At 38.4% G+C, this 11,312-nt stretch overlaps 1 protein-coding gene across 1 annotated transcript in view; it reads right to left on the bottom strand.

The window, feature by feature from the left end:
* Positions 1-2,073: 2,073 nt before the first annotated feature.
* Positions 2,074-11,312, bottom strand: part of SCIN (scinderin) — a 78,101-nt gene continuing 68,862 nt past the window's right edge. Inside the window, exons 12-16 of the mRNA XM_010862139.1 lie at positions 9,323-9,500; positions 8,908-9,029; positions 6,245-6,322; positions 3,520-3,580; positions 2,074-2,887 (exon numbers count right to left, since the gene is read on the bottom strand). Coding sequence (XP_010860441.1) covers positions 2,760-2,887; positions 3,520-3,580; positions 6,245-6,322; positions 8,908-9,029; positions 9,323-9,500 — 567 coding nt within the window. The 3' untranslated portion in view covers positions 2,074-2,759. The remainder of the gene's footprint in view (positions 2,888-3,519; positions 3,581-6,244; positions 6,323-8,907; positions 9,030-9,322; positions 9,501-11,312) is intronic.

Raw genomic sequence — 11,312 nt, 5'->3', positions numbered from 1 at the left:
GGAATTTATCCAGGCATATACAATAAAATGTGGATCCAACCTTTTCTTTTATCACTAAAGTATTTCATTATTAATATTTTAGGTAGTACAATAAGGATGGTATTTAGGAGAGACTGTTTTAGAAAATATATAAAATACATAACATACTTTTAAAATATCTAAAGTGAAAGTGTAAGTGAAGTCACTCAGTTGTGTCCGACTCTTTTCGACCCCATAGACTGCAGCCTGCCAGGCTCCTCTGTCCATGGGATTTTCCAGGTAAGAGTACTGGAGTGGGCTGCCATTCCCTTCTCCAGGGTATCTTCCCAGCCCAGGGATCGAACCCAGGTGTCCCGATTGTAGGCAGATGCTTTTACCCTCTGAGCTACCAGGGAAGTCACAATATCAAACATGTATTTAAAATACCTAACATGTATCTAAAACTAAAAAGGGAGAAATCATAATGGGAAAAAACATCTAAAGATAGAGCAAGAAAAAACATTTTGAAAATACAGTTTTTAAACTACAAGATGCGCTTCCTTACATGCAATGAATACGAACATTCTTTTCTTCCTTTTGACTAGAATTTAATCTCTCTGAGTCATCTGTCCAGCACAGAAACTATTTTGAAGCCAATTCTAGGACAATCTTGCAAAACAAACAAACAATGCTCAAACACAAAACAATAGTTCACTTTACATAGGTTCTTTGTTTCCTGGTCTTCTGTTCAAAGTTAATGCCATGATCCAATTCCTTATTTGAAATTCTTGAGCATGCTACTTCAGAAGAAGTAGTAAATAAGAAATACTTATTTCTGACTAGTACTCGACTTTCCTGGATTCATTAATGTTCTTTCCGGTCACAAATTTCACACAAAGACCAGTTTGCTATATTTTTTGAAGCTAAGAAAGGTCTGTAAAGCACTAGCTGGCAGCTAAATTTGTTAGTTTTTCATCCCAAACATCTTTGAGGAAAATCAGAGACAATAAAGCAATCTAACCTTTCATATTAAACATTAGTAAGCAATAGCTCCATTCTAGAAAAATAGAAAATAATTCATGTGACTTTTATATTTATTAATTCGGCTGTATGAAAGTGCATTTCAAATCCAAAAGACTAATTTCCATATGTGTTTACGTATAATAGGAGTTTTAAGGCTACACGATATCACAGAACGACGGCCCCGCTATAATCCACCAAATGTTCTTTTTAGAAGTAGCCTGGTTCCCCTGCCCTAGGCTGACTTCACACGTGTTGCAGGCGTTTCTTCCAGCCATATCACTTTTGGGTGTGAAATGCAAAAAGGAATTCCCTAGCTCACCTTTTTCAGGCAATTTTTACAGATCCTCTTTATCCCCACTGTCCACCAACAGCCCTTCAATTGACTGACGCAGGACTGATGATACAGCAGCTGTTTTTGCTGGTACTTTCTGTGACCGCCCCAGGGTTTTGTCCTTCCCTCAGGGCGTGTGTTGATGGCACACCTGCCGCCGAGTGCTTGCGTTTGGGATTTGAGAAAGTCGTGTTTTCACAGCGCAGGCTTAAACAGCTCGGTCTGTTAAGGTGAATGTTTTGTAGCCCAGGACAGGAGAGAACCCTGAGGTATCTCCCTACTTTTTTAGGCTTCAGACCCATTGTATAGAGCAAGCTCCCACTTCCGGAAGCAAACCAAGATCTAAGCCTGTAAATGCCTCACTGCTTACGAAATCAAAACCTAAGGACAACCAATCACAATCAACTAGGGTTCAAGCTGTAGCCAATCAGCAGTAATTTCCTTGCTTTCTTGCCACCTTTTCTCCGTGAAAATCTCTCCCCAGTGCTCGGTTTGGCACTGCTGAATCCAAGAAGGATTTTGCGCAAAAAAATATTCTTAAAATGGTTAATACGCTTCTATTTATCTTTTAACAAGGCCCGGGTTTCATTTACACTATGATATTAACTTTGTAGCTATGGAAAAGTTTAATTCTAACTACTTAATGAGTTTTTAAAAATTAAATTCATATTTATATATAAAAGTATTTTAATCTTAAAGTTGACCGTGTAATTAACTCACACATCACACTTGAATAAAATGTCACAACATGTCACCTTTTAAAAGATATGTATTTTAATAATAAAGACAGTATTAGTGAAGCCTTTTTTGTATGTATCTTTTGTGATGTTAAACAGGTACTGTCAAATATATGGATGTATATAAAAGTGGGTTAAGAATATAAATCATTTGTCAAGAAAGAGCTGTGCTTTCAAAGGCTTCTTAAAAGGCCAAAAAGGTAAAGTTTCTCTTAGGAAATTATGCTTAGGAGTTAATACTTATCACAGTTACATCTGCTAAAGAAGGAAAATAACAAACTTTTAAAACCATCTTAACAGAAATCTTACTGCAAATAGGTGATTCTTTTCAACACAATACATAGAAAGAAGAATAACCTCAAAGGCAGGTATAACTTTCTTCCATGGTATATTAAAAGTAGGAGTTTGGCTAATGGCTCCTGAATTGTAAAAGTTGCTGACAAACTCCCCTAGATTGTGTATAGTTTTTCCCCTTTAAAAAGTCATATATAAAGATATGTCAGCATCCAGCAGAGCTAATATTGGTCCATAAGAAAAGTTATAAAAATATTAACATAAGAAAATTCCAGTTTAAAAGAAATTTCAAACCAATTCTAAGCACGGAAAAATAGCCATATGGCTGAGGTTAATTTTCTAAAGTTAAACAAGCTCCTCCTTCCCCCCTGGGACAGCTGCCCCATTATATTTGTTTTTTTCCTACAGAAATCAGTTTACCACCTGCTGGAATCCCAGCCCAGGAACCAGCCTGTGAAAGTAGGTGGCTCATGACCCTGTTTTATGATGACAATTGGCGTCCTCTTGTCTCTTCCAGAAGGGTCGGTCTCAAGGTATATTTTGGCTAAAAAAGAGTTTAAAAAACAAATAAATTTGGTTAGTTTCAACTAAAGTAAAATAACTAAAGAATGAAAAGCCTTCCAATAAAAGTAATAAATCAAATTTTCATTGGCCCAAAGTAGCCAATGCTACTCCATTTGGACAATTCCTTATTATTTTCTCATATCTGGAATGTGCATGTCTCATTATTGCCTGAAAAAAATTCCAAACTTTATGGAATTATCCTTATAGCATAATTATTCTTTACTTTGCAATAATGCAAAAAACAACAACAACAAAGTACTGCCAGAAAGAACAGCATTCCTCAAAAGGAATTTATAAAAATCTAGATTATCAGAGTTATGGAGCTTTTACTATTCCCATAATTTTAAAAAATGAATTTAAAAGTCTAAGAATAAATTGATATAATTATATCCTAAATTAGATAACAAAACATAATTTTCTTATTCCTATTCTGAAATTCTTCAGTTTAAAAAAAATTCCACTTCTCTTTAGTTCTGAAGATGAAAGCTAAGATTCTTCTGATTCTTCTTGGTTTTGATACATGGTTTTGGAGGATGTGGTGCAAAGAGAAATCAGGAACTTGGTAACAACTGTTCAGAATTATGTCCTAATTACCCGTGGGATCCAGCTTACCAGACTTCAGAGATTCTGATTTCTCAACTTCATTGGCATCTTTTCCAATCCAAATAAAAATCTGCAAAATGAAGCAATAATAATACTCATAATTTTGGGAGTCTAGATGCAGTGTGAGCCTTATGCAAAGTGCTTCTCATACCATCTCACTGAATCTTCACAGCCCCAAAGTCAGGGATGTGGAGATGCAGGTCCAGAGAAGTCCCGTCGCTTTCCTAATGTCTACACTTATTAAGAGATGCCTGAATTTGTATCCAGCCAGTTTGATGCTAGATATCACATTCTGGTATTTTATGTTTATATAGTATTTTTCTAGTTTACAAAGTGAGCCTTCCTGAAAACAACATACCGGCTGGGTTTTATGCACACATGCTCCTGGGGTGTGTAAAGCAGGCATTATTCCCATATTATTATCCTGAGGGAGCCATATGTAGCTTGTTCATGGGCACCCCACACTCCCTTTAGGAACCCCTAACTTAAACCTAGTCTTCTTCTATGTTAAGGCATCCTGTCACACTTTGGGAAAAGTGCTACGTGTGTGTGTGCTTAGTCACTCAGTCATGTCCCACTCTTTGCAACCCCATGGACTACAGCTTGCCAGACTCCTCTGTCCATGGGGATTCCCCAGGCAAGAATACTGGAGTGGGTTGCCATGCCCTCCTCCAGGGGATCTTTCCAACCCAGAGATCGAACCCAGGTCTCCCACATTGCAGGCAGATTCTTTACAGTCTGAGCCACCAGGAAAGCCCAAATATTGTTTAGTATTTAAATACTGATTCTTTAAAACCTGATCTAAGTTCTGCATGTATCCTTCTTGTCAAATGTAGGTTGTGTACTTCAGTGATGAAAAATTCTCCTGAATTCCCTTATATTTAAATCACTTTAAGATCACTTGTTGGCAGAGAAATTTTGGTGAAGTTAGTTTTGATTATATTCTAATTCGTACTCAAAGTGCTGGAATATTTGCCTACAGGTACAGAATAAACCATGACAACACTGCTGAGTAAATAAAAAGCATAGTTAAAAAAAAATGAAGTGTAGTACTGGAAATATTCTAAAGCATCCTTGATCATGGAAGCAACAGAGTTGACTGCAAATGGAAAAGATTAAATTCTTCTGAATAATGAGACTTTCTTATTTTGTAATTCTTAAGTACACAAAGGTGTTTTATTGACATGAGGTTTTATATTTCATATCTAGAAATAAGTGATCCATTCACTTAGGGAGAATCTGTGACCAGATCCCAAATTCAAATATGCTAATTCAAGACCAAGAAGCTAAAGTATAATATAACTGAATAATTTAACAAGAACAGACCTAAAAATAACAAATCTCTGTGGTTGACTAAAGACTAGGCCTAATTCAGGAACATATTTTATATTTGTTCTACACAATGTAGCTCCTAACATTTATTTTTCCCTGTCACTATTATTAATTTGCTGCTCTTTAGTCGATAAATCATGTCTGACTCTTTTGCGAACCCATAGACTGTAGCCCTCCAGACTCCTCTGTATGTGATTTTCCAGGCAAGAATACTGAGTGGGTTGCCATTTCCTCCTCTAGGGGATCTTCCCAACCCAGGGATCAAACCTGTGTCTCCTGCATTGTCAGGCAGATTCTTTACCAATGAACCACCAAAGAAGCCATTATTAGTTTACATAGAGGTTAAAAGAAAACGACTCTCAGGTATGACTTCCCTGGTGGCTCAGACAGTATAGGATCCACCTGCAATGCAGGAGACCTGGGTTTGATCCCTGGGTTGGGCAGATCCCCCGGAAAGAGGGCATGACAACCCACTCCAGTATTCTTGCCTGGAGAATCCCATGGACAGAGGAGCCTGGTGGGCTACAATACACGGGGTCGCAAAGAGTCAGACATGACTGAGTGACTAACACACATCGATGTGACATACAAAATCACCATTAATTTGCTACAAATAAAGACATATATATTAACAGTAACGTATTTTAGTGTGTAGATTCAAAAGTATTGTTTGTTTCTTCTCCAGGGGCCAGGTCTCCTATGACTTCTTGTCAGATTTCAAGAGAAATTCTGAATATTTCAGTCTCCCTGAGGCATGCTGCTGCTGCTAAGTTACTTCAGTCATGTCCGACCCTGTGCAACCCCATAGACGGCAGCCCACCAGGCTCCCCCGTCCCTGGGATTCTCCAGGCAAGAACACTGGAGTGGGTTGCCATTTCCTTCTCCAATGCGTGAAAGTGAAAAGTGAGAGTGAAGTTGCTCAGTCGTGTCGGACTCTTAGCGACCCCATGGACTGCAGCCCACCAGGCCCCTCCGTCCATGGGATTTTCCAGGCAAGAGTACTGGAGTGGGGTGCCATTGCCTTCTCCCCCTGAGGCATTGCAACCCACTAATGCATTTATTACTTACACGTATGAATGAATAAGAATGAATGAATGTCTGAATAAATAAGGAACAAATAAATCTTACAAAATACATGAAAAACAGGAGTTTTTTGTTGTTTGTTTGTTGTTTCCACTTAAAACTATACAGCCAAAGATGGATAGCCATGGGATCATTTCCAGCTTAAGAAAACTTGCCATATGCATTAGTTTTATTTTTTGCCAAACTGAGGAAAGTTTCTTATAAATATAGCCTAAATCCATGGGTCTATTTATTATTAAACTTGCCATTTCTCAAAGAAGGTTGTATCAGCTCTCAAGTATAAACACACTCTCTTGCCATGAACAGAATACAGTTTTACCTGTTCCCAAGCATCTAACAGCATGACATCATCTTCTGCTAAATCATCCTGGGTGAACTCTCCTGGAACCTCTTCAATCTGAAATGTATAAAAAAGCTTTATAAGCCAACAGTCAAGCAGTGATTTTTCTAATATAAAGGATACAAATGCTTTGTATTATCTGGAGCATAGCGGGGAAAAAAAAAGTTTGTTAGTCATTTTTTTCCTTCCCTTTGGGCAATAAAGACTTAAATAATCATTTATTTAGTCATGTATCACAAACTGAGGCTATCTTATTTAGGGAGGAGAGTATTTAACATAAATATTGCATATGGCTTTAGAGAGACCATGCACAAGAAATATAGCCATAGTTTCGTCTACTTCCAGTTCTTTGTGACAAGTTGCTTCGCAGGTTTCTGTTGCCTTCCTGGTTCCTAAAGACATTTAAGTTTATGATGCAGGTATTACATATTCTTTCATTTTGTAGGTAGGTCAAGATTATTTTAATAAAATCAATAGATCTGGTCATTTTAAAAAATCAACCATTTTAAATAAAATAACAATATTCCATAAGCAAAGTGTCATTATTTTTATTTTAAATGGGTTAAATTGTGTTCTCCAGAGCTAACACTAAAGGGTAATTGGCTAGTTTAACACACCCAATACCAGCAGGCATTCATTAAAGTTCAAATTTTTTAAAGAATTCTGGATGAAACTCCCCCTAATCATTAGAAGGTGGTGACAGATTGGATTAGGGTTTGCAGTTCTTCATGTTGCCCCTCTGCCGTGTGACTCTGCAAGTAAAGCTGACTGTGCCCTTGGCTGTGTCACATTAGCCAATGGGACTCAGCATAGCCTCCTGTGTTCCTGGGCTCTGTCCATGGATAAACAGGCATGAACCTCACCTGCAGCCCCTTAAGCATGACAATACCAATTTGTTGCAATCTGATGGTATTCTCAGATTGTTACACAAAAAACAAACACTAGCCATGTACAGAGGGCAAGAAATGTGTTTATATATCTTTTTACAGAATATACCATGCCAGGCACCGTTCTAATTCTTTATAAGCAACAACCAAGATAATATTCACAACTCTGTGAAGTCGGTACTAGGATTAGCCCCATTTTTCAGATGAGAACATTATAACACAGAGAGGGTAAGTGACCAGCCTCAGGTCACACAGCCAGTAAGAAATATCACCAAGTAAGTGATATTGAACAGGCACACTGGTTCTAAAAGCTGTGCTTTTGACCACTAGACTCTGCTGTCTTGTATGAATCTGCACGTCTAAAGCCTGTTTTCTGATGATGGTAATAAGATCAAACACTTGTTAGCAACACTCCTTTTCCTTAAAATGTTAAGAATTAGAGTTCCAAATGTCAAACAAGAAAATGAATAGGTGTAAAGAAAAAAGTATATTTCTCTTAAATATGAATGACAAAAGCCAAAAACTAATAGATTTTTTAAACTTAAGAAAAAGCCTAGGAATTATATTTGTGAGTATATATTTGCATATTCATTTTTGTAAAATATATCTTCATTGGAAACAAGCATGATATTTATAGAAATATTAGCAAATAATACTCTCAAGAAATTATAGAGGCTCATACTGAAAAAGATGTTATTTGGATGTAATACCAAATAACAGACAAAAGAGTAAAACAGATTTCCCTGATGAAAAATTTATAAAATACAGGGATTTCCTGCAAAGTAGATGAACAATTGTGGTGCCTAACAACCTAATGTTTATCACAATTCACCATTTAAATCTTTAATCTTTAGGTCAAGTCACTTGTAAGCTGCAAGTGGGTTTCACATATGAGCAGTTTCTTCTTCAAAGCATTTTATTTCAAGCATGCAATGTACCTGGGAAAATATTAAAGTTGATGTGTGTGTTCAAAAGTAAAGCTTGTATTTACCAAGACAGGGTGACCAAATCTTCAGTTCAAATTTTATCAGAAATTAATTTATTTATTAATTAAATCAGCAATTTAATTTATCAAATTAAATGAAAAATTTATACAAAAGCCTAGTATGTCAAATAGAGAAAGCAGAATTTTTGTGATTAAACTGAGATGAGGGGCTCAGCCCAGGATATTTCAGAGATGCATAGAGAATACTTGTACACAGACACTTTTACTTCAAATTGCCTAGAATTCAAAGCTTGTGAATGTGACTGTGACATAAACTATTCCTGCTGATTTCAGCTCACTTGCAGGTGTGTGTAGAGCTTTCTGTGATTTTGCTCAATGATCATAATATTTCCATAATGTTTTCCATTCCATCAACACGGTGAGATGTTTGACTCCCCTGGGAAACTGAAGTGTAACATTTTACATAGTTTGATCACAGAAACCACTATTGCTGCACACCAAAAGTGTCAAATTATTAAATTACCAAATCCAACCATGTGCATATGCATACAGCAACAGCCACACGCTGACACGGGTGCAAAGTAGCTGATATTTTTAAGAGCCGCTTGAGTATTTCCATGCTCTCCCATCCATTATCACTGGCTCCTAAAATCAGCCCTGTGTGGAGCCAAGATTGGCATCTGTGGTTTGCAAGTAAACCAAAACTGGGATTGGAGTAGGAACGCCACTGGAAACACTCAGAGCAGCATCAGAATGCCTCCCTTCCCCCTACTGTTCGGTTCTACCCCGTGGTTTCTCAGGATGCTTACAATGAATCTTCCAGTTTTGTTGGAGCAGCCGTAAAGCCGAGGTGGATGGTCTTCAGCCTGAGATTCTAGCAGAGGAGAGGTCTGGTAGTCTTTTTTCCCTCCAAGGGAATTCCAAAACTCCTCTGTGGAAAACACACTGAGTTAACCTATGCATTTTCAGGAGCGTATGGTCGGTATTGCTTTACAGTAACAAATAATTGCACCTCACCTCAAGTTCACTGCTACGTTACTTAAATATAGCAGATGTTCCACAAATAGAGCAGGTACCATCACCCATTCTTGCAACTAGTTAATGGGTTTTTAATGCCCTATAACCATTTCAAAGTTCCTTTTTATAAAAAAAGATAAATTACATGATGAGCAAGTACACCAAATGTAAGTTCTGGCTCGTGTCCTTGGCCCCACCTGTACACACCTGGTTCCTTGCCTTCCTGAATCGTCGCAGTTTTGCATTTGAGGACGCTTGCCACGTACTCTGCTCCTTTCTCCTCCTCCTGTGTGGAGCCTTTTCCTATCCAGATGTAGCCATTATTTTGTCGCAGTTTCAGGACAAAAACATCATTGGAATTCAATGAGTTTGCATCAACATCTACCTAGAGTATGAAGAAAAATAATATGATTTAAATTCATTGCTGGTTCCTCAGCAAACATGCCCAAGAAGCTGTGCTGCTGCCAACCCACCTACAGACTTCTGTCCTGATCCAGGAATTAACTCAGGGGGCATTAGCACACCACGTGTTATTGTTGTTCAGTTGCTAAGTTGTGTCCAAAACTTTACGACTCGATGGACTGCAGCACACCAGCCTTCCCTGTCATTCACTACCTCTGGGAGCTCGCTGAAACTCACATCCATTGAGGTGGTGATGCCATCCAACCATCTTACCCCCTGTTGCCCCTTCCTCCTCCTGCCTTCAATCTTTCCCAGCATCAGGGTCTTTTCCAATGATTCGGCTCATCATATCAGGTGGACAAGTATTGGAGCTTCAGCTTCAGCATCAGTTCTTCCAATGAAGATTCAGGACTGATTTCTTTTAGGATTGACTGGTTTGATCTCCTTGCTGTCCAAGGGACTCTCAAGAGTCTTCTCCAGCACCCCAGTTCAAAAGCATCAATTCTTCAGCACTCAACCTTCTTTATAGTCCATCTTTCACATCCATATATGACTACTGGATAAACCATAGCTTTGACTAGATAGACCTCTGTTGGCAAAGTGATGTCTCTGGCTTTTGATACGTTGTCTAGGTACAAAAAATTCTCAGAGCCAGGCTTCAACAGTACATAAACCGTGAACTTCCAGATGTTCCAGCTGGTTTTAGAAAAGGCAGAGGAACCAGAGGTCAAATTGCCAACATCTACTGGATCATCGAAAAAGCAAGAGAGTTCCAGAAAACCATCTACTTCTGATTTATTGACTACACCAAAGCCTTTGACTGTGTGGATCACAATAAACTGGAAAATTCTGAAAGAAACAGGAATACCAGACCACCTGACCTGTCTCTTGAGAAATGTGTATGCAGGTCAGGAAGCAACAGTTAGAACTGGACATGGAACAACAGACTGGTTCCAAATAGGAAAAGGAGTACATCAAGGCTGTATACTGTCACTGTGCTTATTTAACTTATATGTAGAATACAGCATGAGAAAAACTGGGCTGGAGGAAGTACAGGCTGGAATCAAGATTGCAGGGGGAAATACAAATAACCTCAGATATGCAGATGACACCACCCTTATGGCAGAAAGTGAAGAAGAACTGAAGAGCCTCTTGATGAAAGTGAAAGAGAAGAGTGTAAAAGTTGTTTTAAAGCTCAACATTCAGAAAACTAAGATCATAGCATCCACTCCCATCACTTTATGGCAAATAGATGGGGAAACAATGGAAACAGTGTCAGACTTTATTTTTCTGGGCTCCAAAATCACTGCAGATGGTGACTCCAGCCATGAAATTAAAAGACGTTTGCTCCTTGGAAGAAAAGCTATGACCATCCTAAACAGCATATTCAAAAGCAGAAACATTACTTTGCCAACAGAGGTCCACTGAGTCAAAGCTATGGTTTTTCCAGTAGTCATGTATGGATGTGAGAGTGGGACTATAAAGAAAGCTGAGCACTGATGAATTGATGCCTTTGAACTGTGGTGTTGGAGAAGACTCTTCAGAGTCCCTTGGATTGCAAGGAGATCCACCCAGTCCATCCTAAAAGAAATCAGTCCTGAATATTCATTGGAAAGACTGATGCTGAAGCTGAAACTCCAGTTCTTTGGCCACCTGATGCGAAGAACTGACTCATCTGAAAAGACCCTGATGCTGGGAAAGATTGAAGGCGGGAGGAGAAGGGGATGAAAGAGGATGAGATGGTTGGATGGCATCACTGACTGGATGGACATGAGTTTGAGTAAGATCCTGGAGC

Source organism: Bison bison, unplaced genomic scaffold, assembly GCF_000754665.1.
Source record: "Bison bison bison isolate TAMUID 2011002044 unplaced genomic scaffold, Bison_UMD1.0 scf7180017864479, whole genome shotgun sequence".
In the NCBI taxonomy this organism is placed as follows: domain Eukaryota; kingdom Metazoa; phylum Chordata; class Mammalia; order Artiodactyla; family Bovidae; genus Bison; species Bison bison.
The sequence above is the reverse complement of the archived record's forward strand: the minus strand, read 5'-3'. Positions and strand labels throughout refer to the sequence as shown.